This window comes from Tiliqua scincoides, chromosome 2, assembly GCF_035046505.1.
Source record: "Tiliqua scincoides isolate rTilSci1 chromosome 2, rTilSci1.hap2, whole genome shotgun sequence".
Classification (NCBI taxonomy): domain Eukaryota; kingdom Metazoa; phylum Chordata; class Lepidosauria; order Squamata; family Scincidae; genus Tiliqua; species Tiliqua scincoides.
In genome coordinates this window covers 116,498,466-116,524,993 of record NC_089822.1, presented here as the reverse complement: position 1 = coordinate 116,524,993, position 26,528 = coordinate 116,498,466, and the positions used below count along the sequence as shown (strand labels likewise).

At 45.3% G+C, this 26,528-nt stretch overlaps 1 protein-coding gene across 2 annotated transcripts in view; it reads right to left on the bottom strand.

The window, feature by feature from the left end:
* PLXNA3 (plexin A3) overlaps positions 1 to 26,528 on the bottom strand; it is a 71,508-nt gene that overhangs the window by 4,871 nt on the left and 40,109 nt on the right. The window contains exons 10-28 of one of the 2 annotated variants that reach the window (XM_066617890.1): positions 23,769 to 23,865; positions 23,070 to 23,260; positions 22,032 to 22,177; positions 19,178 to 19,298; positions 18,822 to 18,958; positions 16,900 to 17,073; positions 14,619 to 14,712; positions 13,327 to 13,566; positions 11,830 to 11,973; positions 11,305 to 11,539; positions 10,351 to 10,493; positions 9,340 to 9,596; positions 8,393 to 8,459; positions 8,084 to 8,230; positions 6,952 to 7,111; positions 6,689 to 6,792; positions 5,815 to 5,911; positions 2,610 to 2,803; positions 347 to 516 (exon numbers count right to left, since the gene is read on the bottom strand). In XM_066617890.1, coding sequence (XP_066473987.1) covers positions 347 to 516; positions 2,610 to 2,803; positions 5,815 to 5,911; positions 6,689 to 6,792; positions 6,952 to 7,111; positions 8,084 to 8,230; positions 8,393 to 8,459; positions 9,340 to 9,596; positions 10,351 to 10,493; positions 11,305 to 11,539; positions 11,830 to 11,973; positions 13,327 to 13,566; positions 14,619 to 14,712; positions 16,900 to 17,073; positions 18,822 to 18,958; positions 19,178 to 19,298; positions 22,032 to 22,177; positions 23,070 to 23,260; positions 23,769 to 23,865 — 2,918 coding nt within the window. Of the gene's footprint in view, positions 1 to 346; positions 517 to 2,609; positions 2,804 to 5,814; positions 5,912 to 6,688; positions 6,793 to 6,951; positions 7,112 to 8,083; positions 8,231 to 8,392; positions 8,460 to 9,339; positions 9,597 to 10,327; positions 10,494 to 11,304; positions 11,540 to 11,829; positions 11,974 to 13,326; positions 13,567 to 14,618; positions 14,713 to 16,899; positions 17,074 to 18,821; positions 18,959 to 19,177; positions 19,299 to 22,031; positions 22,178 to 23,069; positions 23,261 to 23,768; positions 23,866 to 26,528 lie in introns of both variants that reach the window. The other variant, XM_066617889.1, reaches the window with a different exon arrangement.

Sequence of the window (26,528 nt, the reverse complement as noted above, 5' to 3'; positions counted from 1 at the left end):
TCATGTTGCTCCTGCCCTGGGCTGGACATGCCCCCTGCTTCTAGAATGACTCCATTGGAGTCACTTGGACCCAAGGGAGAATGTGTGGGCTTAATTCAAAGGGTGTGTCTCCCTATGCAACAAGCCCAGGAAACACCCAGAGCACTGAAGAGGAGTATGTTGCCCCAGTTCCCTCTATATATCACCACACATCTGATACCGCCCTGCAGCCTGGCACCTAGCGTCTGCCCCCCCAAGCACCCTCTTCATCTGCTACTGAGTAGGGCTTATTTCCAGGAAAAAGTTTACAGGATTGCAGCCTTAGTGTATTGGTATGTGGACAAGAGGACAAAGCCAAAAGCCTCACCAATTGCTTTTCCAGGTGTGTCGAACATCAGGGTCACCAATCTGCCTTCGCTCTGCCTGCTCATCCAGGAAGTCAAACATGTACTTGATGGGCAGGGGAAGGGCACTGGCCCTGTGTGCTGTGCTAAACACCGTCTCAAAAAGGTCATCTACGAACTTCTGCAGTGTGCCCTATAGAAGGCAAAAAACAGAGTTTATGGAAGAAGCATTTGGGGATGGGTGGAGAGAAACTGCAGATGATACTACTAGCTCCTGGATACCAATATAAAAGAGAATCTGAGCATAACTCTACAGATGTGTTATTGTTATTTGAATTTATATACAGTAGCACTTTAAAGGTTTCACAGCATGTCAGATTCACATTTCAAAAAACCACCATCCTGTAAGGCGGTACCATTATCATATTGCAGATGTGCCGAAGGCTACAAGCAAGTTCATGGTGGAGGCAAGATATGATGTGAGGATACTGCAGCTTAAAACTCATTTTTAGTCACAACAGTACACAAACCACTAGCAAATACAGGTTGAGTCTCATTATTTGCGAGGGTTCCTTTCCAAGAACTCATGTGAATGGCGAAAAACGCACTATAGCAAATCAATTTTAAAAACAAAGTTTCTTTGCTCTGGTGATTAAAAAACAGCCTTGATGACCTTTGTAATGCACACAGGGGCCTTGTAATGCACACTCCAGGTGCTTAGGCGTCACTTGGAGACAGCAATCTCTCCCTTCACTGGGAGCCCCAGCAAGGGGGGAAAGAATGGAGAAGGTGATAATTGCTGCTATTTAGCCTTCTTTCAGGGGGAAGGGAGGAGTGAAGCCTACAGATTGATGGATTGTCAACCGGCTGCCCTCTCTGGCATTATTAAAGGACTGTTTTCTTTTAATTTAAAGGGCCCTTCTCATCAGCTTTGAGATAGAAAAATCTGTGGATACTTAGGTTATACCTGTAATCACTTGTATGACTGTCTCTCTGCAGCAGTAAAAAGCAGTTTTTTAAACTGTGATTTTAAAGGGATGCATTTTTCCCCTTCTCCGGGGATCAGCACATTCCTTCTCATTTGCAGGGGGCCATTTGTGTTGAGTCAAATCTGTGTGTAAAAAAATCCATGTATAACAAGGCTGGACCTGTACTACTATATATATTACAGCCAAATACCGGATACCAGTAATGTGCCTGGTTCAGTAGCAGATAGTGATGAAAGCAGAATGTTTGGACAATCCTTCCTTACCAGTGGATGATTCTGACTTTGCCAGATGTTTGTGTTCCACATTACATCAGTAAGGCTTTTGAATTTTATTTATACAGCAGCTGGCAGATACAGGAAGGTGGGGCAGCTAGCCACAGTGCACAGATCAGAAGATCACACTTTAGCAACCAGGACAAGATGTAGTTAATAGCACGCCTTGCCCAAGAAAAAAGTTCAGATCACCTATGTGAAGGGCTGATTGCACAAAGGCCTAAACAAGGAAGAGGACTTTTCAAAATCTCTCCAATTTGAGGGCTGGCGTTGCAGTCCTAATATTTAGGAAGGCAAACAATATGAGGAAAGGTTGAAAAGAGCATGGATACATACAGATGGTTAATTTAGATTAGAGAAAAGATTAAGGGGGTACGGCTGAGAATTCCTCAATATTTAAAAAGATGTTAAGCTGAACAACCAGCTTGTCCTCTGTGGATAAGACAAGCAGCAATGAGTTCAACTATAAGAACATAAGAAGAGCCCCATTGGATCTGGTCAAAGGCACATCTAGTCCTTCTTATATCTCACAGTGACCCACCAAATGCTTCAGGGAGCACACAAGACAACAAGACACAACCTGCGTTCTGGTGAAACAGAAAGGTCTTGCCACATAGGCAAAGTTGGGTCTGGAAGCTACTGAGGAAGGGGCACCTGCCAAGTGTCCATTTAGGCAGAGAAAATAATAATAATACAGGTATTTATATACCGCCTTTCTTGGTCTTTATTCAAGACTTTATTCAAGGCGGTTTACATAGGCAGGCTATTTAAATCCCCATAGGGATTTTTACAATTGAAAGAAGGTTCTATCTTACAAGAACCACAACATTCAGATGTTTCTTTCTGATCTGGTTTCACATTCTGGCCTCCATCTTCCCACACTCAGAGCAGATGGAATAACTCAGCTCAGCTTGTCAGCTGCTTCAAGGTCGCACGGCGCCGGTGGCCTCGAACTGGCAACCTTGTGGATGTTCAGGCAGGAGTTAATCTCCCAGTTATAGGATCAGGCTCCCTTCCTACCATACCTTGGTAGCAAGGAGACGGGTGAGGTAGATCTCAGATACCATCTTGCTTCCCCGTTCCCCCTCCTTCGGATCTCCAAGATGCTCGTGGTTCTTGACCAGATGCCACAGGCGGGTTCCTGAATCTTGGTCTGGTGTGAGGATGGGGGCTCGTGAGCGCAAACTTTCTGGGCTGCTGGAGGTACGTAGCAAACTTTCTATGGGGTGGGGGAAACAAATAAGCCATCCTGAGCTTGCCTATGTCAACATTCTCTGTGCACCTTCTTGCAATCTTGATTCTACCTCAGAAGCATTCTCCTCACCTGAAGACGAGGCTATATACAAGGGGACAGTGCCTAAACTCAACCAGCAATACCAGAACCACCCTCTCTGAAGGCCGACTATGGTATTTCCCATTCTTCTCTACCCACAGAGCCACAAAGTAGGAGTGGCTATAAAATTACAGACATTCCATACCCAGAATAGCAGTGAAAATTACAGCCAAGCCAGTGTGGTTTCGGGTAAAAGCTCAAGGATAAGAAGTTGGGACGTGGCAACAGTCCTCCTTTAAGGGCTGACCATAGCAGCAGCAAAATGCCATTTGGGTTAAGCAACAATGGAACAAGCTCTGGAGATCACAACTCTGCTGTACCAGGAAGCATGTGGGAAGGAGAGAAGAAACCTCCACATGTGAAAGGGAAATCTTTTATGCACAGCTTGCTAATAACACAGGCCTACAAAATTGAGGGTCAGAAACGTTTTTCCCAAACTTTATGGTGGTTTGATATGAATTTGGGGTGCCGATTAAAAAAATGGCATCCGTTTTGCCCTATCACATCTAGCTTTGGAGATATAGTATAGTCTCATTAGCAGTGGCGTCGCTAGGGAAGGTGCGGGGGGTGCGGACTGCACCGGGTGACGCGCAAGGGGGGTGATGTGCTAAAATTGTGGTGGTTAGGAGTAATACCATCATGTTATATACAGTTGGATGCGGAATTTCCAGCTGAATGCAATGCAAAAAACAAAAGTGAAATATCTCCTTTCTATCAAATGTTATTGGCAAAAAACCAGAAAACAAAAAATGCATGGAGTCCAATGGAAAGTGAAACTGAGCCATATCGCGTGTTTACTCGTGTATAGACGAACATGCCTTAGTCCTTCTGAAAGGGCAGGCTGAGAGGAATCCAACAACACCAGAATGTTCCTGATCCAATGAAAGTAGCCCCCCAAAAACACCAGAGAAGGAGGTCCCTCCCTCCAAGTTGATGAATGTATTGAGCCCTATGGAAAGTGAAACTAAGCCACATGGTCACGTTTACTCATGAATAAGCAAACGTGCCTTGGCTGCTGGGCAGGTCAGGCAAAGGGAAATGTGAGGCCACCAGAATGGTCCTGATTTGATGCAAATGGAGCTCAACAAATGCTCCAGAAGGCAGCCCCCCCCCAATAAAAAGAATGAAACAGAGGCTTGACAGGGTAAGGTGAAATTTTTTTTCTGTTTTAGGCTGCAATTCTATCCGCACTTTCCTGGGAGTAAGCCCACTGACTTTTATGGGACTTACTTCTGAGTAGACAGGCATAGGATTGGGCTCTCAGACTTGTAAAGCCAGGTGGGTCCTGATAGTGGTATGCATAAAATATAAGAACTTAAATTGAACTGGGTACTGTGTAGGGGTGAAAATTTTACTGATTCTTTTTTTGGGGGGGGGTGTTATTGCAGGAAGGCTACAGAGAAAATTCACTTGGTGGAACAGGGCTGGCTTTCCTTTATGTATTTATTTTACTTTAATTTATTTATAATTATTTACTTTAATTTGCTTTATGATGGGTTTTGGACAGAATGACATTCTAAAAAGTAGCCCCAGTGCTAAAAGTTTGAGAACTGCTCCAATAAGGTGTTAATTGACACCCTGGGGGGAGGTGTCACCACTAGTGACCAAAATCACTAAAATCACAGTTTGCAAAAATAATACCATCACGTTATATATCAATCAATGTGTAATTTCATGCAGAATGCGATGAAACAAACTGTGTTGAAATATCTTTATTCTATCAAAAGGTACAGCCAAAAAACCAGTGGGGGTGGGGCGATGGTAGATCACCACGCCCACCACCTGGAGTGTTGCCCTGCCCACTGCATGGGGGTGACGTGCTGTCCTCCCGCACTGGGTGACGCAAACCCTAGTGATGCCACTGCTCATTAGTGAATGGTTCGAGCAGCTTCCTCATGAAGAAGCCACGGTGTAGGCTTCCTCATGAGGAAGCTGCTTGAACCATTCACTAATGAGGCTATGCCGTGTCTCCAAAACTAGACATGATAGGGCAAAACGGATCCCATTTTTGGAATTCCAAATACACCTAGGAATTGTGTATCGTTTAAGGAAGCAAAATGTGAGTTGGCCTGTGTAATCAAAGATTACACTGTTTCCATATGATGCAGGGAACTGGGTCACATAAATGCACAGCAGAGAAATCCCAGCTGCATAAGACTATAGTCTGCACTTAAGAGGGCTCAGATACAAGGTGGAACCTTGACAGACGGTACTACAAGAGAGGCACAGAAGAAAAGAGCAGTGACCAAACTTTTCAACCTCTGGAAGCCAGTTCCAAACACCAAGGTTATATACTCTGTGAGCATCATTCCAGTCTTATGGAATGCTGCAATTTGGTGTTGGGGGGGGGGGAGAGCAAAGTGTAGTATTGGCTGCAGAACTCAACTTCTTGAGAATCTGTTCTTTATTTAAAAACAAAAAAACCTTTCAAGCCCTTATGGCTGTAAAGATGTGCCTGAACATGTGTAGGCAGTCCCTTGTTAAATTTCAGAAATTAGAAGTATGACAAAATAAGAGTCCCAGTTTGGCACAGCTGCTTGCGTCTCTCCACAATTAGGAAAAAATGCAGAAGAAAAATGAGGACATATGAACACTTGCATCATGTTTACAAATTGCAGAATCTACTTTTCTAGGCACAGAATCTGGGTAGACTAAGCAGATTACTGCTTTTACTGCAGAGCTTATGCAAAAGGCTGTCTATTCATCTTTTTATGCTTTAAGGACAATTGAAGAATGTGATTTAATGACAAAAATATGGACTTCAGTAAAATACTTTACACAATGTTCTATCACCTTGCTGAAGAGAGAAGCTGTGGGTGAGTCATTCAGAGTAGTTGCACATGTGTGTTGGGGAAGGGAAGGTATAGGGACTGCTCAAAGGGTTTGCCATTCCTTACCATAGCGGCTCAGCGAGTGGGTGAAAGTGAAGGAGCTGGCAATATTGTAGCCCGATGCCTGCCTAGGAACCAATGCTACTGCAGAGCCATCTGTTACCTGCATATGTGAATTGCAGGGATGCAGGAGTGGACGAGGAAAACATGGGGTTAGAGATGAGGGTGGGGGAAGAGATCAAACATTCCCAATTATTATTAATAATCATAATCCTTTAGATTAATATAGCACATATCAACACTTCCCAGACATTTTTGCATACTTTTTCTCAGTAATTTTTAGAACAACCCTGTAGGTCAGTCAATGTTATCCTCATATGGCAGGCGGGGGAAGAGTGCTAAGACTGGCTTGGTATTTGGCTACTTTGTGAGCTCATTATTGAAGTGAGATTTGAATAGGGTGCTTTCTGGCTCACAATCTTAGCCACTATGGTATAGCAACTTACTGCTCCAATACACAAGGACAGAGCTAGGATAATCCCTCAGGGTGCAAGAGCTAGGATAATTCTCCAGGATGCAACTGGATCACTGTAGCATCCAAATAGTAAAAGAGATAATAAGGCCTTGAGGTAAGCCATGTTCTGAGTCAAGTGTTTTTCTCCCTGGCCAGCAGACTCACATGTACTGTCTTCCACCCCATCTTCTCCCCCAAATTTTTTATGATGCCAATAGCATTCTTGGCTACTGTTGACTGCTAGCAACAGGGTCATGTCTCATACACAGGAACATGGAACAGCTTCTCCATTTTTGAGCCGGCCAGAGCATGTCATGAAAGCAGAAGCTGCATGCTACCAACACAAAAAGTTTTGTAAGGATCCCAGGTTACAGCATACTTATGAGGTATAATTAGTCTGCGATGGGCAAGAAAGGCAATGCTTACCTGATAATGCCCGAGGGTGTTGAGACGTTTCCAGTCTCCCTCAATCTTGCTGGTGGCATCCTCATCCTGAAGGACAGTCCGGCCCCCACTGCCCTGACACCACTCTGAGATGAACAGGAAAGTCAGTGAGGAGGACAAAATTGACTTTATGTTCCCCTGACCCATACCACCATTTTGCTACAACTTGAATCCGCTTCCAATTACCCAGGTCAACTGCATGCTCCCTGCCCCACCTACTCTGTCCCATGTTCCTGCCTTCATACCCAGCTCCATGTCCTCAGCACGTGGGCGTTGTGAATAGGGCACTCCTCGGTATACAGCATCCAGCAGTTTCTCCTTTACTTGAGTCACTGAGTCACAGTTTAATACCTTAACGGGCACCACGGGGCCTCCAGGTGGCTCCAGGGGTGTACACAGCAGTGTCTAGGAAGCAAAAATACATCTGCTACCTTCTCACTCGTTGCAGTTTTGAGGCCCAGGCGCTCCCAGTCACACACAACTAGGGTCATAGCTGTCAAACTATCCCACCCCTCTCCTTCAATTTTTGAGCAAAATGAAATTCTAACACACTACAAATCTAACACACTATAGTTTGATTTGGTCCCATATGTGAACTTGAAGATATTTTGTGTTTTGAAAATCCTGTTATTTCAAGCAGACATGAAGGTAGAACTTCAGGCCACGCCTAGTCACTGCCAAACAGTAAATAGGCCAAGGCCAACTCCCCTCATGGGCAGTCAAGAGGACAAATAACTTTTGATCCCAAGTCCTTATTCTCCCCATTTCCACCAGATACATCTGTTGCACTTCCATAACTACGGCCTTGTAAACATCACAAACACAGCCAGCAAGCCCCAGCACAGCCATACTTCCCTTCCTCAACTGGATTACACATTGTCCGTCTTAGCCTCCATAGTATTTTACCCACAACCGCCAGCTCTATCCACAGCTCTGCTTCCTCCAAGCAGCCACTTAGGGCTAACAACATTACAGCCATTATTTATCTAAGCCCCAACCTCATAATTAGAAAGATAAATTGCTTCAACTTTTCAAAATTAGGTGGTATTGAGTGCTCCAATCCAAAGTGCCCTATGCAACAGTTTGCTTCTCCTAGCTGCATTTCTGGCTTTTATGGGCAGAATTACCAACCCTCCAGGACTGTGCAGGAGCCTTCAGGAATCAGCACCACCCTCCATGTGACTACTGAAAGCAATCCAGGAAGACTTTAACATGACCTTAAGGAATTTCCAGCATCACATTTGGGGGGATCATGACTCCAGGTATAGTTACAGTCAGAGTTGACAACCCTACTTACTGAAGAGCAACTGTTGGCTCCCCAGCCTGCAAGGAAGCAAAGCACACCTATCACTGCTCTTCCCATGCCCCATGGCTCACCAAGGTCTTGTAATCAATCTGCTGGCGAATCAGCTTGTCCTCGCTCAGTGAGTAACGTGCCTCGCCTGTGATGGCATCTATTGGGCCTTTCTCCATCTGCTGCTTGATGGCACAGAACAGCATGAACAATGGCTCTCCAGCACACTCCTAGGAAGTGAAAAGAGACAGGCTCTTTGGCATGAGACAACCTTTGATTCTTGCTCCCCCACCTTTTGGCAGCATTCACCTGAACCTGCCACTCTTAATTTCCTCAGAGGTTCCCTGGGATAATCCAGATGCCTGAAAAACTGTTCTCTCATATACACTCACCTTGAGGAACCTGTGCAGTAGAAAAGTAAACCAATTGGTCAACATTTTTTCAGCTACAGATTCAGTCCTGAGGAAGAGAGAAGTATTATTAACACATGGGAGATGGGGTGGGAAGAATGCAAGCCCCTGGCACCCACATTCAACTATAGGACACTAAAGAGAAGAGAAATACAGGATAAATCCAAGAACCCCTTCCCTTCCCTTGCACACTAGAAACTTGCCCTTCCTCTTCTCTGTCCCAGCAATACAGCTGGAATGGAGATACCAGTGAGATTCTCTCAGGGATTCCATGGGCCCATTCAGAAGAGATGAGCAGTACTCTGGTTCGGGAATCCTAAACTAGCAAAGCAGAAGAGTGGCTTGGGAGAACTGTGAGGAGCGTAGACTGTGAGGATGATGATGCAGATTAAGAGCAGGGAATATGGCAAAATGGGGGCCAGGAGGTGGTAGTTCCCTTCTCAGCCTTCTGGGAGACTGCCAAAGAGAGAGAAGCAGGGACTGTACCAACAAGATTCTGATTCATTGCTCTTCTCCTTAGCAGCTCTGGCAATCCCCGATATATAATGTGGACATGACAATTTTAAAGAAGTAATCAAGAGGACTTTTTTCTATCTCCATGCCTTGTACTATTTTTTACTGATAATATGCCTGAAACACAGGTCAAAACCACACTTTAAGATGGCCCATGTTATCTCTATATTGTCGACAAAACAGTTCACATGGCTCCTGTCGACTTCAATGATGATTACCAGGACAACAGCCTGGGGGGACTGTGCCTTTTGAGTCAGAGCTATCCATCTCCCCCATAGTAGCAGACAAAAGTTGACAGTGAAGTAGCCACCTTGTGGCAGGACAGTTTCTGGTTCCAAACCACCCACCAGCACTTTGGCACAATAAAGTAATGTTAATATTACAGCATTAATTGTTTTGGGAGAAAGGCCTCTCACCGACGGAGCAACAGCTTAGGGTGGGCACGATTCTGCAGGTTCTTCTCAATGAGGTCAGCTAACAGCTGCTTGAGTACTCCAGTAGCATAGTCAAGCCTACCCTGCAGTGCCACCATGGTCAGGGAGGCAACAGCACCTCGATCTCTCATGGAGAAGCCACGCTGGCCCTCCAGGGTATGGATGAAAGTCAGCAGGAAGGGTCGTGTGTGGAGCAGCTGCCCAAAGAGACGGAGCCCTTTCTCTGTACTGGGTGGTGTCTGTACAGACCGAGAACAGAAATCCCCATCAGCCAACCAGGGAACTTGGCCTGAATTCACAAGGGCAAAACACACTGAGGGGGGGGCATTATGTCCCAGTAGGTTTTCCACATGCTCTGGGAAAGATGTTGCTTACAAAATAGACACCAAGAGACTTGTGCCTTGGTGTACTTCACCCCTTACATCCCTTTCACTTAAAAATCAAATGAATGGCTTTGCTGAATCAGACTGGAGACTCATCTAGTCTGGCATTTTGTTTCCACCAGAAAGCAGACAAATGCCTTTGGGTGATTACAAGCAGAGAAGGAAGGTGCAATAGCCATCCCCAGCATCTGGTACTCAGTTATTTCTATGCATGGCCCTTGTATGTTCTGGTGGGAACGGAAGAAGAGTTCACAAGATCAGGTTTTCAGCTTAATTTTATTTCAACTCTGCTAGTAACACAGCCTCAGGCATCCAGGTAGTTGTTAGTCACACATGGAGTTGCTCGAAGTTTCACCAGCAGGGCAATTTTGATTCTGTAGCGAACTGAGCCACAACAAAAAGCTTAGAATCAAGCAACTGCAGGGGGGAGGTACCAAAAGGGGGTGGTGGCCCAAGTCCTAGAAAGCCAGAGGCCTTAACAAGCAAGAACCCTAGGGCTTGACCACTCCTCCACAACTGAATTAATGTCAAATAGAGGCCCCTAAACACATCCCCAAGTGTACGGGTATGGACTTTCTATCAGGCGCCCTCCCCACTCCCTAGCACTTACACTGGTCTCCTGCAGTGCTGGGTGCTCATCCACCCCTGGGAAGAGGACACGCCTGGCATAAGTCCGATAGTCCAGGAAGGGAATCTTCACTCCATCCATGTTGTTTGTCAGCTCATTAATGTCTGTCTGCAGCTCAGCAAAAGCTGAAGAAAGTGGAAAACTGTCAGAAACACTGGGATGAGTACACAGTGAGTGAGTGATCCTCTCCACTATACACCACCCCAAGTAGGTTTAGTTGCCCAAGGGAGCAAAACCAAACACACACACACTCCTTCCACTATCCCTGCCTCTCAAAACAGGCCCATTTCAGATGTGACTTTAAAAGCTCTTTCACACAGGAACGAGCATTTGCTCATCATGCCTAACATTGTGCATGTGTGTATTTTGGCATGTTATGTGTACATGTGGCAGACACATGCTGGGAAGCCTCAGCCAAACAGCTTGCCATAGAGGAGTCTAGATTCTCAGGATTCTCCAGAAGCTACCACAATTCCCACTAGGAACCATATTTTGTACTTCATAACAGAACTGTAGCCCAGTCAGATTCCAAAATTTGCTGCTGTCCTTACTTTAAGAGCCCTCCATGTTGCCTCAGTGCTATGGGGGGTAGTGGACACCATAAGGTATTTGCTGTGTAAGGTCAAGGACAATGGCTAAACGTCCCTTCTATCCAAAAGAAACAGTTCTATATTCTGGGACCCAGACCCAATGTACACATACTCCTGCACTCCCAAGGCGGACACTACAGTGGAAAGAAAACACCACTTCTATTCCCAAGAGTTGCTGCCATGCCAACACCAACCTCCTTCAATAATCCAAAGAGGAGATGCCAAAGGAGACACTGGTGAAGTGACAAAACTGTTGTCAGGTTTGGGTACTGTGATAGTGTCTCTCCCTATCCTCCATTCGCTTTGCTTGAGCTTCTGTGCTTGCACCCCCCCCCTTGATCAATACCTTCCTTGCACTCCAGGGCCACACGAGATTCCAAGTTGTCCATCTGCAGCTGCAGGCGTTTCAGAGTACGGTCAGCATCCCTCGTCTTCCGTTTATAGGCCACCAACACCCCAATGATTGCCCCCAGAAGAAGACTTCCACCTGCACCCAACCCAACAAGAGCTGGCAAAGGCAGGGCTGCCTCAGGGTAGATGTGTAGAGTCCCAGGAAAGAAGGACAGACCCCCCACCAGGATCTGCAAGGGGAACAGCAAGGTATTAAATTAAGGAGCCCACCCTGCTAAACCAGACCAAGGGCTATAGTACAATAATAGTTAAACATCCTCTATTCCCAACCCAATCTTGATCCCTCCAAACAATTTAGGAAAGAAACACAACCTTGCAAGGGGCCACTGACATGCTTAATGAAACATGTAGTTTGCTCCCCGAAAGCTACTATTGCATTGGCAAAGCTCCCCAGAATGAATGGACTTATCCCATCCTCTTGGCCATGTCCCCCAATCCACCCTCCCTAAATGCAATTTACCGTGACTGGTTGCTCCCCAGTTTGACTTGGTGAGTCACATAGTAATTGGGTCTCTGAGACAGTCAGGGTGCAGGGCTCTCCACCAATCAGCACTGTATAGTTGAGTCGTGTGCTGCCCGACACTGCTGGGATGAGGTTTCTACCCTGAGAGACACAGAAATATGAGAGAAAGAAATAGGACAATTCTATCTCATGACCTTAGGTTCAAGACTTCATCTCCACATCTCAGCCTAGGACTCTCACAATGCAGAACTAAAGCAGGTCTGAACCTGGTCAGTGCTTGGATGGAAGACAACTCGCAAATGTCTTCGGTCCCACCATGGAAGAAAGTTGGAGCACTAAAAAAAACACCAAATGAAATTTTTACTTTCCCACATCTATTCTCCAATAGATAGATTCTGAGCCCCACCTGGTCTGGCCCTTATAGAAGGGGAAACAAGGACACAGCTTTAAAAACTATACAGTTTCCCTTTTCTTAACAGACATGAAAATGTCATAAGTAAATTGCAAAATGACAATTTTGTGTAAATAAAGAAGAACCATTTATAAAAATCAATGTATGAATACAGCCTAACGTTTTTCTATGCAAACATATTCAAACGTTTATGAGTGTTTCAGGCTTTCTAACAAGGAATGTTTCCAGTACAATACGTGTTTCTGGTAGCACGTATGATACTATAGTCAACTGTTTTGTAAATCAGTTATTCAAAACAATTGCTCAGCTATTTTGCATCAGATATGCAAAACAATTGCTCATTAATATTGTTTCCTTTAAAAAATAATATTCTCCCAGCCTGAAAAAGATGCAGGTATAACCAGAATGAAGGTGGGTGGGGGGAGATGGGAGTCACATTTCTGCAAATTAGGTGAATAAAACAACTTCTTTCAGAAATGGCCAAAAAAATACAGCTTCTGCATTTTTAGCATAATAAGCCCTGCATATGTAACCCTAAAACCAAGGTTGCATATGTTCCATGCTTAAAAATGTTCTTCACCAAAAAAATCTAGTTCTGTGTCAAAACAAGTTGCTTTCTACAACCTATATAAAACATGCAAATGAAAGTGTATTTGCATATTTTTCAAAAAATGCATTTTATTCATGTGGAAAGACAAAGATCCAAATGTGAGACACTGTAGCTGTATCCCCTCACTACAGAAAGTCTTCTTCAAGCTGCCCCTCCTATACCAGATTCAGAGGTTTCTCTAAATAGTACCCACATACACTTATCTTTGTATTCACAAGGCTACAAACTTGCTTGCTTCTGAGGAGGAAAAAAGGCAAAATAAGAGATTCTAAATGCTAAATTCTGCATGCCACAATCACAGACCCTCTTTTCTTTCTTGAACGTGCTTGACTCTGAGGAAAACATGTCATTTTGGACAAAATCATGGCCTTGATTGTACGTTTCCCAAGGCTAGAAGCGCACTGCTATTTTCTTGACTTTGGGGGCTCATCACAATGAAGCTTTAAACACCTTGATCTAACAATTTCACTACCTTGAGGACTACGTGGGAGCCAGGCTTAATCTCTAGGATGCCACTGGGACCAAATGGTTCAAAGCTGGGATCAGGGTAATAGGTGAAAGCAGATCGGTTCAGGGTCCGCGTAGCAGCCACATCATCCAAGAGGAAGCCAAACTCATCAGGGTGAGCACCCGCAAGAGGCAGTGCCTGCTCACCAGGTACAATGCCCGGAGCCTTGCACACCATCACTGAGTCATTGAGCACTTGGCAACTCTGCAGGAAGGCAAAAAAGGAATACAGATGTATGTGCACGAAAGTGAGATGGGAGGGCAGAATACTTCTCTACATTTGCTTTTATCTTTTGATACAGTCAGCCCCCACCCTGTTGTCTCACATATTCTTTCAGGGTGCAGGAAGGAGATCAGGAAGGAGATCATTCCCTCCCCTCCCACCTACCATACTCTGGGCCTCCTAGCTTTATTTTAGTTTCAGTACAGAGATGGATACATTTAAGAGCAGCAGTGCCATAGGATCAGGAAACTCCTCCAGTGTAAAGGCACTGTGATTGGGTTTTGCTTTGCACTCTGCATCCGGCCAACAATCATATCAGGAACTGAAATAACATTTCCCCCTAAGCTAAGACTGGTTGAATGACCTGGATGAACTCTGGCACATGGCTTGGCCAGCTTGCTTGTGCCACTGAGGCTGTTTAAAATTATTGCTTGAATAATGCCAGTATTATTATTATGTATAATATTAGTATTATTATGCAGACTGCTTGTGGCATAGTGTGTGATGCAGATTTGCCTGTGGGGTACAGTATTTAGCAGGCTAATAACAGGTTGAGTAATATCTTTTGATCAATTTAAAAGATGCCTCTGATGAATTAGGGAACAGATTTGTAAAATAATTGTTAAGAATTTTAATTTTTTTTAAGCAATTATTTCTAAAAGTTATGGTAGACAGCACCATGTTGTGCATGAGTGAATGCCTCTGCTACATGTGCTTGCATCATCTAAAAAGGAAGAAGGAATGTTTTCCTTTAGATATTTCTATTTCACATGAAAATATATGCATATTTAACTTATCAGTTAAAAATATATTGACTATGGTTTCTTTAACCACATGACAATCCTAGTTATACAATGCGGGTTGGTGCATAAAGGGTCTTGCCTTAAAGAAGAGCAGTAGATGTGGACTCTGCAAATCCCTCAATTCAATTATTATTCCCTCTAGCTTTGGCCTCTCTCTTCTCTCTCCCTCATGCAGCAATTTGTGTTCAGCTTCCACTATTTAGACCCTCTGCCCTCCAAAAGGAGACTCACATTGATGGTTTCTATTCCCCCATAAGCAGCTCGAACCCGTGGCTCCTGAATTGTCAACAGGTGGGTCCCACTCACTGTGAGACCGGTACTTCCACTGTACATACAGAAAAGAGCAGAGAGGAAAAATGGATTAAAAACCCTGTGGTAGGACTTATGTGGGAAAGAATTTGCTAGAGAGAAAGGACATCTTAATTTGCTAACATCCCAGGTTTGCCTGTGCCCATTCTCATGATAGGTCTTACCAGGGGTGTTCTCATAATAATGAATCTAGGAATACAGTTGCATATGGAAAGCGTAAATGTCATCCTATGCAAATGAACAGAGGAAGACACTTGCACAGAATAAAAATGGAGGATTGGTACTCTCCCTTTTTCCCCTGTGTTTGACGGTCTTTGAAATGTCAGTTCTCTAGGTGATGGAAAAGAAGCCTAATAATTTTGGTTCACCAATGTCAATTTGGTGTATGTTATATAAGATATGTACATGCACACACATACTAATCAGTATCTCTTTCCAGCTGATCATCTTTCCCATGACTTGCATACTTTGTCTCTCCACTTTCTTTAACCTGGAATATGTATCAGTGGCACAGGAAAACCATTTTAATACATGTAATATTGATATCTGGGTGGTCTATTTTTATGTGGGAACAGTGGGTTGATTGTGTAAGAAAAACAAACATGACTTTTGGTAACTATCGGCCGAATCATATAGAGGGCCTATGGCAGCAGATCGCCTGATCTGCTGCTGTAAGTCCCCTTACGGTGTTGTAAGTGTTAGCACCATGTGCTTTGGAGCTACTGGCGCAAACAGCCAGAGGTCCTGTGTCCACCAGAGATGAAACCAGTCTGCATTGGAGCAGGTAAGGTACTGGCAGGGTCGGCTCATGAGTAGTTTGGGGGAAGACTGGGGAGGGCAGGGGGTGGAGCAGCAGCACACACTGGGATCCTATCCCTGCTTCCCAGCCCAAAACACCCCATGACTCTTCCACTAGTAAATTAATTGATGTAGTTCTGAGGAGATCCATTGTTGGCCAGATGGCCTACAGAGATGTTAAGTAAAACATACTTTTTCCCAGCCCATCTGATGCCCCTCCCATGGTGTAAAATGGTAGGGGATATGATTGGGCTGAAATTCACAAAGAAACTAATTATCTGCATTCCCCCCACAACCATCACTCCAAGCAAAGCTGGAGGAAGCAGAAGAGCATTCATTCATTCATACATACCCAGTCTTTTCACCCTGCTTAAGGGCGCTCAGGTTGACTTATTTGAAGCAAGGGGTGGGAAGTAGCCTTCTTTAAGATGGAAAACAGTTGTTATTTTCCTCTCAGCACCACCGATGGGAAATCACCATCAGGATCTTTGCCACAAGACAGCAGTGCTCAGGCAGATGGCTGGATGGGCAACCGCCATGGCTCTTAAGAAGGAAGCCTTTTAGTTACTCGTCAGCTACCCATTGGATCAGGAGACCATCCAAAACGAATGACAGATGCTCAGCCAGAAAGCATTACCAAGCAGAGGCAGACCTCGGAGGGGCAAGGGGTAAAATGCCACCAGCCTTGCCCCCCCCATCTTTTTTTTTAAAAAGCAAAAGAAGCTGCAGCTCTGCTGGCTTCTTTCATTTAAAAAAAATAAAACCCTCCTCCTGATGAAGGAGGGGGCGGCCTAGAATCGCAGCTGGAGAGACAGTGAGTTGCTGCCTCTCCAACTGCGATTCAGCGCAGAACTGGGCAGCCCCCCCCTTTATAGGAGGAGAGGAAAGGGGAGGTCTAGAGCACCAGCAAGTTGGAGTCGCAACTCCCAGCATGCTGCCATGCTAGGCCACCCCTTTCCTCTCTTCCAATGAAGGGGGGAGCGGACCAGTCTGGCACTGAATCATAATTCTAGGTCGCATCTTTCATCTCCTTAGAGGAGATGAAAGATGCCACCCAGAGTGGCACTGCGCCCAGAATGGCAGCAACTCCAAGTGCAAATTCACACAACTCTCGGCTGCATCTTTTGTCTCCTACAAGGAGATGAAAGACACACTCCAAAGCACCAGCAATACCACTATGGACTGTGTCCTTCCTCTCCTTAGAGAAGAGGATGGGGGGGGGGCGTCCAAAATCACACTGGGAGTGTACTCCCGGCACAATTCCAGGAGTAATTGTGGTGATGTGATGACGTCACTGCAATTACTTCTGGGTTGGGGGGGTTGAAGTAAAAAAAATGGGGCCGCAGGCGCAAAGAAGCCCAGGAACCCCGCTGTTATGAAGGGCAGTCATAGGCTTGTTACTTACTTGGCAATGCTCCAAGCAGGCTCTATGGCCACAACGACTGGGTCAGGACTGTAGCGGAAGGAGATGGTGCCATTGGTGCTAATGTTAGCATGGTCAATGCAAAGGCTGATATTGGCAGGTCCTGGGCCTAATACTGAGGGGGGAGACAGGCAGACAATCTCCCCTGCACTACGCCTTGGGGGGAATAAAAGTGGGAGGAGTTAGAGTCACCAACCCTAAATAGAGATTCCCCCCCTCATTTCACCAAAGATGACAGTCACGGTCACCCACTGCTCCAAGAGTACATAGGGCCCCCTTCTGTTTGCAGCATATGATTTATTCCCCAGGAGTGCCTAGATCTCTTAGTTTACATCAGTGGTTCCCAACCTTTAGGAGCTCAGGGACCACTGAAGCAAAAATTGGAATCATCGGGGACCACATGCAACCCTCCACCCCCCAAAATACAATTAAGTTTATAATAAGATTAATTAATCAATTACTTAACACCACCCCTGCACACAAAAAATAAATATGTAATAACAAGAGAAGATTAATTAATAATGTGATTGTTTGGCTTCCCAATTGTGGGAAGTGCAACTAGCATGCAGGGAAGGAGAATGTCAATCTTTGACATATAGACCAGGCAGCCCTCCTCTAGGCTGACCCTGACTGCAAAGGAGGAAATCCTGGGACCTTTCACAGTCCCCAACAGGAAGCAGCCACATCAGGAGCTGGCAAGGGATGTTACAATCCTATCCACACTGTCCTGGGAGTAAGCCCCATTGACTATAATAGTGCTTACTTCTGAGTAGACGTGCCTAGATTTGGGTTCTAAGGCTGCAGTACTATGCACACTGTCTGGGGAGTAAGCCTCATTGACTATAATAGGGCTTTCTTCTGAGTAGACATGCCTAAGATTGGGCTCTAACACTGCAATCCTAGCCACACTTTCCAGGGAGTAAGCCTCATCGACTATAATGGGGCTGAGTAAACAAGTACAGGAGTGGGCTCTAAGGCTGCAATCCTAGCCACTGGGAGTAATCCCCATTGACCATAATAGGACTTTCTTCTGAGTAGACATGCCTAGGATTGGGCTCCAATGCTGCAATCCTAGCCACACTGTCCTGGGAGTAAGCCCCATTGATTATAATAGGGCTTTCTTCTGAGTAGACATGCCCAGGACTGGGCTCTAACACTGCAATCCTAGCCACATTTTCCTGGGAGTAAGCCTCATTGACTATAATAGGACTTACTTCTGAGTAGACTCTCATAGAAATGGGCTCTGAGACGCTCAGCTTCTGAATGCACTTATCCCCATCATCATGTCATGTGTAGGAAAAAAGGAAGGAAGCTCAGAGATTTGTCTCCGCTGCTCATCCTCCAGCTGCGCCTCTGCTTTTGAGGAAAAGCCTCTCTCCTGGCACTGAATGGGGAGCTGCTAACAAGAAAGGTGGTCTGCAAAGGCTCTTTGTTGTTTTTTCTTCAGAGACCTTCGTGGACCACCTAGCAAGGTCTCGCGGACCACCTGTGGTCCAAAGACCATGGATTGGGAACTCGTGGTTTCCATAAAGTGGTTGTTATAAAAATAAAATGGGTCAAAAGACTTTTTAAAAAAAGTGTCTGTTGTGTGCTGATACCATTGCTACCGTCAATCAATCAATTCAATCAATCAATTCAATTCAGTCAATACAAAGTCAATTGATTCAAATTCAAGTTGATTCAATACAAACTGAATCAACTTGAATTGATATTTGAATTGATTTGTATTGATTGAATACAATACAGTCAATCAATCAATTGACTGTATTCAATTGAGTCAAAACCAATTACATGAGGCATTTTAACAGGAGCACACACGGGTTTTTTCCCCCAATTTAACAATGACCACATCTAAGAACAGCCCAGTCGCTCTATTGAACCTTGAATGGTGCTCATGACAATACCTGATCAGTTGACAAGGAGCTCCACGGATTGCAACACTGACATTGCTCCCGGCATCCAGGTGGCTTCCCTGAAGGCTGATTTTTGTTCCACCTGAGGCAGGGCCTCGCTCTGGGTCCACCCCATGAAAACTGGGGGTCTGCAAAGGGGGGAAAAAGGCAGATATCAATAACAAATTGCCTCCCAAGAGATACCATTTAAACAATCCCCCTTTTCCCTTCCACAAGGTCATCAGCACTATTACCCTTCCAGTTAATACCCTGCATTCCAATATCCAGACTGTTTGCAGTTTAACACTACCAAATGCTTCTTATATAAGCTTAATACAAAAATACGCCCTAACCCACACCCTGTTTACCACAAATGTGAAGGGAGCATCCGACTGGGTCCGGTAGTCAGCACTGCAATCACCTACACAGAGCTCCACAGGTCCAGGAGGAGGATCAGGCAAAAGAGAGGGCTCCAATTCACACACCAGTCTGAAGGAAGGCAGTGAAATGTATCAGAAGAAGGGAGCTTCCTCTCTTCACCAGTGCTCCCTTCTCCCAGTCTTTTCTTGCCCAATCACTCATCAATCCCTGGCAACTTCTCCACTTAGGGCTGCCTAAAAGCCTGGAGAGTCATTGCCAATTAGTGCAGACAATCTTGAGCTAGACAGACTGATTCAATCTGATCTGATTCAATAGGAAGTGGCCTCCTCCATTCTTGGGCACAATGATGCCTTCTGGGCAGGCGTGGTACATGTCTCCAGAATGCCTCTTCTGTGTGCACATCCCCACTGCAGATGAAGCAGGAGGGTGGGTGGGTGAATTAGTGGGGCTGCCCCGTCCCCACTTATGCAAGGATGATGGGCCAGCCTCCCTGTTCCAAACAGCTTTTCTTTGCAAAGAAAAGGAGCAGGAGATGCTGGAAACGCAGCATCCCTTGCTTTTGTTCACAGCAAACAGAAGCCCTGTGGAGTAGAAAGGCTGGCCTATCACACTTGTACTAAGTAAAGGGAAGGGGGGAGTGCTCCAAATTGCCTTTCCTATTCGGTGCTTTGTAAGCATCAAGTAGGCAGAGAGAAGTGATTTGGCGCCATGGCAGCTTCTCCCCTTCTTCCTCCAGCAGTGCTGCAATCCTGACTTGCTCCCAGCAAGTAGGAAGGGGATCAGAGCCCCCAGTGCAGCAGCATCTTGGAGAGGGTGGTGAACAGATGAACTGGGAGCTCATCCGTTTGCTGCCCCTTCAAGGGTGCCACTCTACGAGACTGTTTCAAGTCACTGTATGGTAAGGCTGGTCATACTTCCGGACATTCTTTAATTTTGGATTGGCCACCTGAGAGGAATGTCCAGTGGTACATCTGGCCTGACTTGTGTCCCTCCTCAGTCATCTTCATCACGGACAATACTTGCATCACCCCTGCAGCTCAAGAAGAGAAGGCACCCGAAAGGCTTTTGTAGTACACAAGCCATGGGCACATCACTTCATTTCAAGCTGGGAAGGTGCTTTCCAGGTTCTTCTGTCTTGAGACCCATATCATGTGCAGATGAGTTGCACAGGGGAGCTGCACAGGGAAGCAGTACATCATGGTACACACGATGTGACATGCACAAAAGCTTAAGAAGCCTGCCACCCCTGTTCTACATCATTGCTTTTCCACAAGGACTCTGTAATAGAGAAAGTGCTATTCAAGGATACACTGAAACTTCAGACAAGGTCTGCTTCGACACATTCAAGAGGACACATTGGTTCTTGGTTGCTTGGGTCAGGTCTTCCCTAAACAAGAGAATCTGGCCTCCAAGAGCTAAAGAAAGTCTGCTTCTGGAGCGGAGTTTAGGGGGGAAAGTGCAATTGGTTGATCAGCTTTTCTGCAGCACTGCACACACAATAATTAAAATGAGTGGTGCATGCAGAGACAATATTGATTGTATTTAAAATTGGCGAATTCTTATGTTCAAAGTTCTTCAAGAAAACATAAAACGTTCTGTTCATATTTGATTTATAGATTTATAAATCTATAAATCTATAAATTTATATAGATTTATATTATAGATTGTATAATAGTGTAGATTTATATTATAGGAAAACATCAGTTTTAACCACATACTCCTTAATTCATACTCCTAAAGTCATAATTGTTTTTCCTTGCATTTCCTAAGTCTGTAGCTTCTCTTAATGGTTAAAAAGGTAACGGTAAATGTCCGTGTTCCCCCCCCCCCAGTGTTAAGCCTAGTTGTGCCCGACTCTAGGGGCAGTCCTCATCTCAGTTTCTAAGCTGAAGAGCTGGCGTTTGTCCATAGAAAGTTTTTGTGGTCATGTAGCTGGCATGACTAGATGCCTAAGTGCACAGAATGCCATTACCTTCTCACCTAAGTGCTACCCATTAATCTACTCTCATTTTCATGCTTTTGAACTGCTAGGTTGGCAGGAGCTGGGATAAGCAATGGGAGCTTACCCCATCATACAGATTCAAACTGCCAACCTTGCAGTCAACAGACACGTCGGCTCAGGAGTTTAACCCACCACACCACCGTGTCCCTGTCTTAATTGTTACAATATTGTTAAAACCAAAGATGTTAATTAAGAAACACCTTTTTTAAAAAGGGGGAGAAATGTACGCCTGGAAGCCCTGCCTCCAACTCCCAGATACACTAGGAGTGCCTGTTGCAACTGAAACACTCTGCATATGCACACAGACCCTTTCTTCAGCTAGCAAGCAGGGGGAAAATGTCTCAATCTGAGATGCATCACCAACTTTCAAGGTAAACTTTGGGGCCTGACTTGAGTCAGCTGGAGCAGAAACCGAGGTCTGTAACTGGCTCTTTCATCACTGCTGAAACTGGTTCCATGCTAACAAGATCCAGAGCTGGCTAAAATGAAGGGGCTGAAGCCCATCCACTAGCTGGGTGGAAAGCACGGCTATTTGACAGAATTTCACCCCATAGGCAGAAGGGGGAATAGGGAAAGCTTAAGTGAAAGAATTTTTTACATGCTATTTTATTTTTGTTAAATCCATACAACATTTAGATAATTCCACCCATTAAATCATCAGGCCTCAGATACGCTGAAGGACTGCAAAAACATGACCCTATAAACTATACACGTGGCTGCTTCTAGATGCTTCTGCTACCCCCATATACCCTTTCCTGTGCTCTGACAGTTCCCCACAGCCACCACTCCCTGCTTTTCAGCAGACCCTCAACCCCACTTCAAAACAAGTCTTCACCCACCTCTCAGCACTGACGTACTCTGCTGGGAGAGAGCTGCAGCGCACACCAGCCACACGCACCCCAACCTCAAGGAAATGTAGCCCCAGGTTCTCGCCCCAAATTGTCACCCGCGTTCCACCTTCCTTTGGACCAGTCAATGGCAATACCTGCAGATGAATGGGTTGGGGCCAGGGAACGAGAGAGGGAAAGAAAGGAGCATTCATTGGAGGGAAACCAGTGAGACTCATATGCTCTAACAAAGAAGATCCCAAAGGTAGGACAAGGGTGACCCCTCAAAATAATCAAGGGGTCAGTTATGATTAAGTGCCACATATATTTCTGCACTTTTCTATGCACTACTATAAGGCTCCTTAATTTACCAAGGTGGGGGGAACCTCTCAAAACACAGAGCATTCTTGTATTCAAGCCCTTGAACTGGGTAAAATATGCAAAAAACCATACCTCACCTGTTGGGTGACGTATGCGAGAAAAACCCCACAATCCCAAAGAAGTAATCCTGGACAGCATTCACAAGCAATTCCAATAGGCACAACTAGCAGAAATAGCTAAAGTCTTCTTGCCAGGCTCCTCCTTCCAGTGAAAGGAAAGACAAGCCCATGAAGATGGTCTCAACTTAAGCATGCCAGACAACTGGGAAGGTACCCTGTTCGACACTTACAGGTTTCACGTCTGCACTTAGGGGCCAACACACAGAGCCGAACAGGTGCAACCTGATCTACATCTTACAAAAGTGGAGTTGGGCTCTGCAGATGTAGGACCCTGGACTTCTAATGTGCAAAACAGGAGCAGGTGCAATCCCATATTGCTTCTCCCCATAAAATAGAATGGCTTTGTAGGTTTCAATACAAAAAGGCAAACCTGATCAGTTCACAGCCACAGGGGAGCAGCTGGAAGAGCCAAATGGATGTGCCAGTCTCAGTTTTCCTTTTGAGAGGCTTCATCTCAAAAATAGGACCATCTATTCTACCATGCTATTCTGAATACAGATAGCAGAAAGAGAGCATATTGTGCAGGGATTTTATTGGTTGACTTTATTACCTGAGTGATACGAGGGTGAGCACAGCGGGCCCCTCGCCGGCCAGGTGGCACCCAGTTCTGCCGAGGAGCAGGGCAGTGAGGGCGCAGGAGGCAACGACGCTCAGGAACACACCAACCACACTCATAACGTGGGTCTGACTTGAGACAGAGCCCACAACTGGAGCGCTGGGCCTGACACTTGTATAAGAGAGCTGGGGAGAGGGAAGGAAGAAGAAGGAAAGAAATGAGAGGGTCCACTCCAGTCTCCTTGGCATGAGCTTGCCCTCTATCCCTCACCCTATGCAGACCCCCATCCACCTTAGCCCTTTTGAAAGAGGGCTGGATTAGGCCCTATTTTCTGCAATCTAAAACGTGCAGTGGGCACTAAGGTCCAGTGCTCTGGCTGCTTGATGTAGTAAAATCACCACAAATGGATTTTCGGGTATCAATTTATGATGGTGGCCTTTTATCTGAATACACCCAGGCTGGCAGTTATCACACCAAGGCAGACTCTAGTCAGACGGTTGTCCTGGCATTCTGAATGCTAGCTGTCACCCTCTAAGGGTGTTCTGAAATACAATAAATATTCAGCAAAAGGAACCAATGACTCCAGGTCACTTTGTAATGACTTGACCAAAGCAAAAAGTCAAAGGAGAAATCAGGCCCACACAACAAAAATCAAATTAACATCAAAATGCACTCTGTGCTCAGGACTAGTACCTTTGAATCGTGGTGGCTTGTCAATGGCAAAATCTCCATCCCAAATGACATCGAAGTCCAGTGGCAGCTCCCCCAGCTCCTCACCCTCATACCAGTACTGAGGAAAGAGATGGGCCAGAAATGATCAAAATGCAGAGTAGAAGCATCTTTCTCCAGTAATGGGAAGCCGTATGAAGAGATAAACATCAGAAATACTACAAAAAGAAGACACTAAGCACCCAACTGTCCTGTCACCTAGAATCTAGGACCTGCATTGCCCTCATGAGTCAAGCCAAGTCTGTGACTGCCCCTCACTTCTAACAATCTCCATCCGACATGAACACAAGAAAAGCCCTGCTGGATCAGGCCCAGGGCCTATCTAGTCCAGCTTCCTGTATCTCTCAGCGGCCCACCAGATGCCTCAGGGAGCACACAAGACCACAGGAGACCTGCATCTTGCTGCCACTCCCCTGCATCTGACATTCTATTTACTCTCACACCCCCTAACAAAGAAACCAGACTGCACTTAGGTTTCACTTGGACCACTTTATTAAACACAAGTGTCCAATTTTTAATGCATGAAACCTACTGAACACACTTTCCCCCCCTCGCCAGTCTGGGGTATGCAAGGAGACCACCATCCACAGCCGATTCGGATGACAGAAAATGGTCCTCATGATGAGTGACCAGACTGTACATACCCAGTGGTGTAGCTAAGGGGGTGCAGGAGGTAGCAGTTGCACCGGGCAATAAGCTTTAGGGAGAGCAACAAACTGAGCTTGACACTAGTGGCCAAAATTGTGAAAAAATTTGGTATGTATGAGTAATACCATCATGTTATATATCATTGGAAAGGTAATTTAAAGCAGAATGCAATGAAATAAACCCCATTTGAATATCTTTATTCTGTCAAAAGGTTTGGCTAATTAACCAGAAAACGAAAACACAACTGCCTTATGGAACAAAAAGTAGATTTTCTTAGCTTAAAACTGACCCATGAGACTGAATGTTCTGAGTTCCAATGAGATGTTATGATACAGCATGAACTGCTAACCATGATACAGCATGATCAGCATGAGCATGTACAGCATGCTGATGAGCATGTACAGCATGATACAGCATGGAACCACTAAGGTGTTAATATGAGTCATATCTGCTATTTTCTGTCCCTTAAGAATGTTTTTTTTTGCCTCTAGAGGCCATTCTGAAGCATGCACGGCCTCTGCAGGCAAAAAAAACCCTCCAGAGGAGACCAGAGCACAGCTCTAGTTGCCTTCAGAGGGTTTAGGTGTGGCTGAGTTTGAACCAACACAGTTCCGGGGATCCCACGTGGATGTAAAATCTGTGGATGAAAAATCTGTGGAAATCAGATTGGCAAACTTACCCTGCCCTGCTCCCGGGGTAAAGATCCGTGATGCCACCCTCCTGCAAGATGCCACCCTCCCCACCTGCAATGTGCAATGGAGCCGCACATAACCTCACATAACGGAGCCTCACATAACTCTAAGAACCATTGGGGAAGCCTTCTGAGGCATCCCCGCCATCTTAAACTGTACTTCTGGAAAAGTGGAAGTACAGTTTCCGATCGCGCAAGGAGCCTCAGCGAGGCTTCCCATGTGGTCCTAGCATCGCGTGTGCTCAGCGTTCGGGGCATTTGCCCAGTGCTAGCTCCATTGCTGGCTCCATTTATAAACCATTTTTTCCACAAAAGAAGTCCCAAACCCAAAGTGGTTTACATAGCAAACGAAATTTTAAAAACAATAAATCCCTAAAGACACACATAAGAGACACCAGCAATCAGCCATTAGAAAAGAAACTATGCTCAAATGAAGAGGGAGGATAGGTTTCTCCTTGCTAAATGTCGGAAAACTACTTAAGAGGTGCTTTTTTGCCCAGTTAGCAGAGAAGCACTGACCAACTATGATTTCTTTCATTGAACTGATAGTGGGCACATACACAATATATGGAGGGGGCAGCAGTTTGTGTGTTTTCGGGGGACAAAATAGCCTGGCTCCTTTCACAATGGTCCCATTCCATCTACCTTCTCACCACCCCTGGGGCTAGAATTCTGAAGGGACTAGTAGTCCCTTTGATGAGCCCCAGAATTGGCACCTAGGATGCACATGTGCAGAAATTTTATTCTTCCTTGGGTTCATATGGAGTATCAATAGCCCTTGCATTGTCTTCAGGATTCTTTTCAGAGTGCTACTGCACAGGCCAAGGGACAGTGGCATCACTAGGGTTCGCGTCACCCGGGGCAGGAGGCCAGTGCGTCACCCCCATGCAATGAGCGGAGCAACACTCCAGGTGGTGGGCGTGGTGATCTACCATCGCCCCACCCCCACTGGTTTTTTGGCTGTACCTTTTGATAGAATAAAGATATTTCAGTGCAGTTTGTTTCATCGCATTCTGCATGAAATTACACATTGATTGATATATAACATGATGGTATTATTTTTACAAACTGCGATTTTGATTACTAGTAGTCTAACGTCCCCCCAGGATGTCAACATTAACACTTTATTGGAGCAGTTCTCAAACTTTTAGCACTGGGACTACTTTTTAGAATGACAATCTGTCCAGGACCCATCATAAAGCAAATTAAAATAAATAATTATAAATAATTAAAGTAAAATAAATAAATAAGGGAAAGCCAGCCCTGTTCCACCAAGTGAATTTTCTCTGTAGCCTGCCTGCAATTACACCCCCCCCCCCCAAAAAAAAAGAATCAGTAAGGTTTTCACCCCTACACAGGTCAATTTAAGTTCTTATATTACAAAC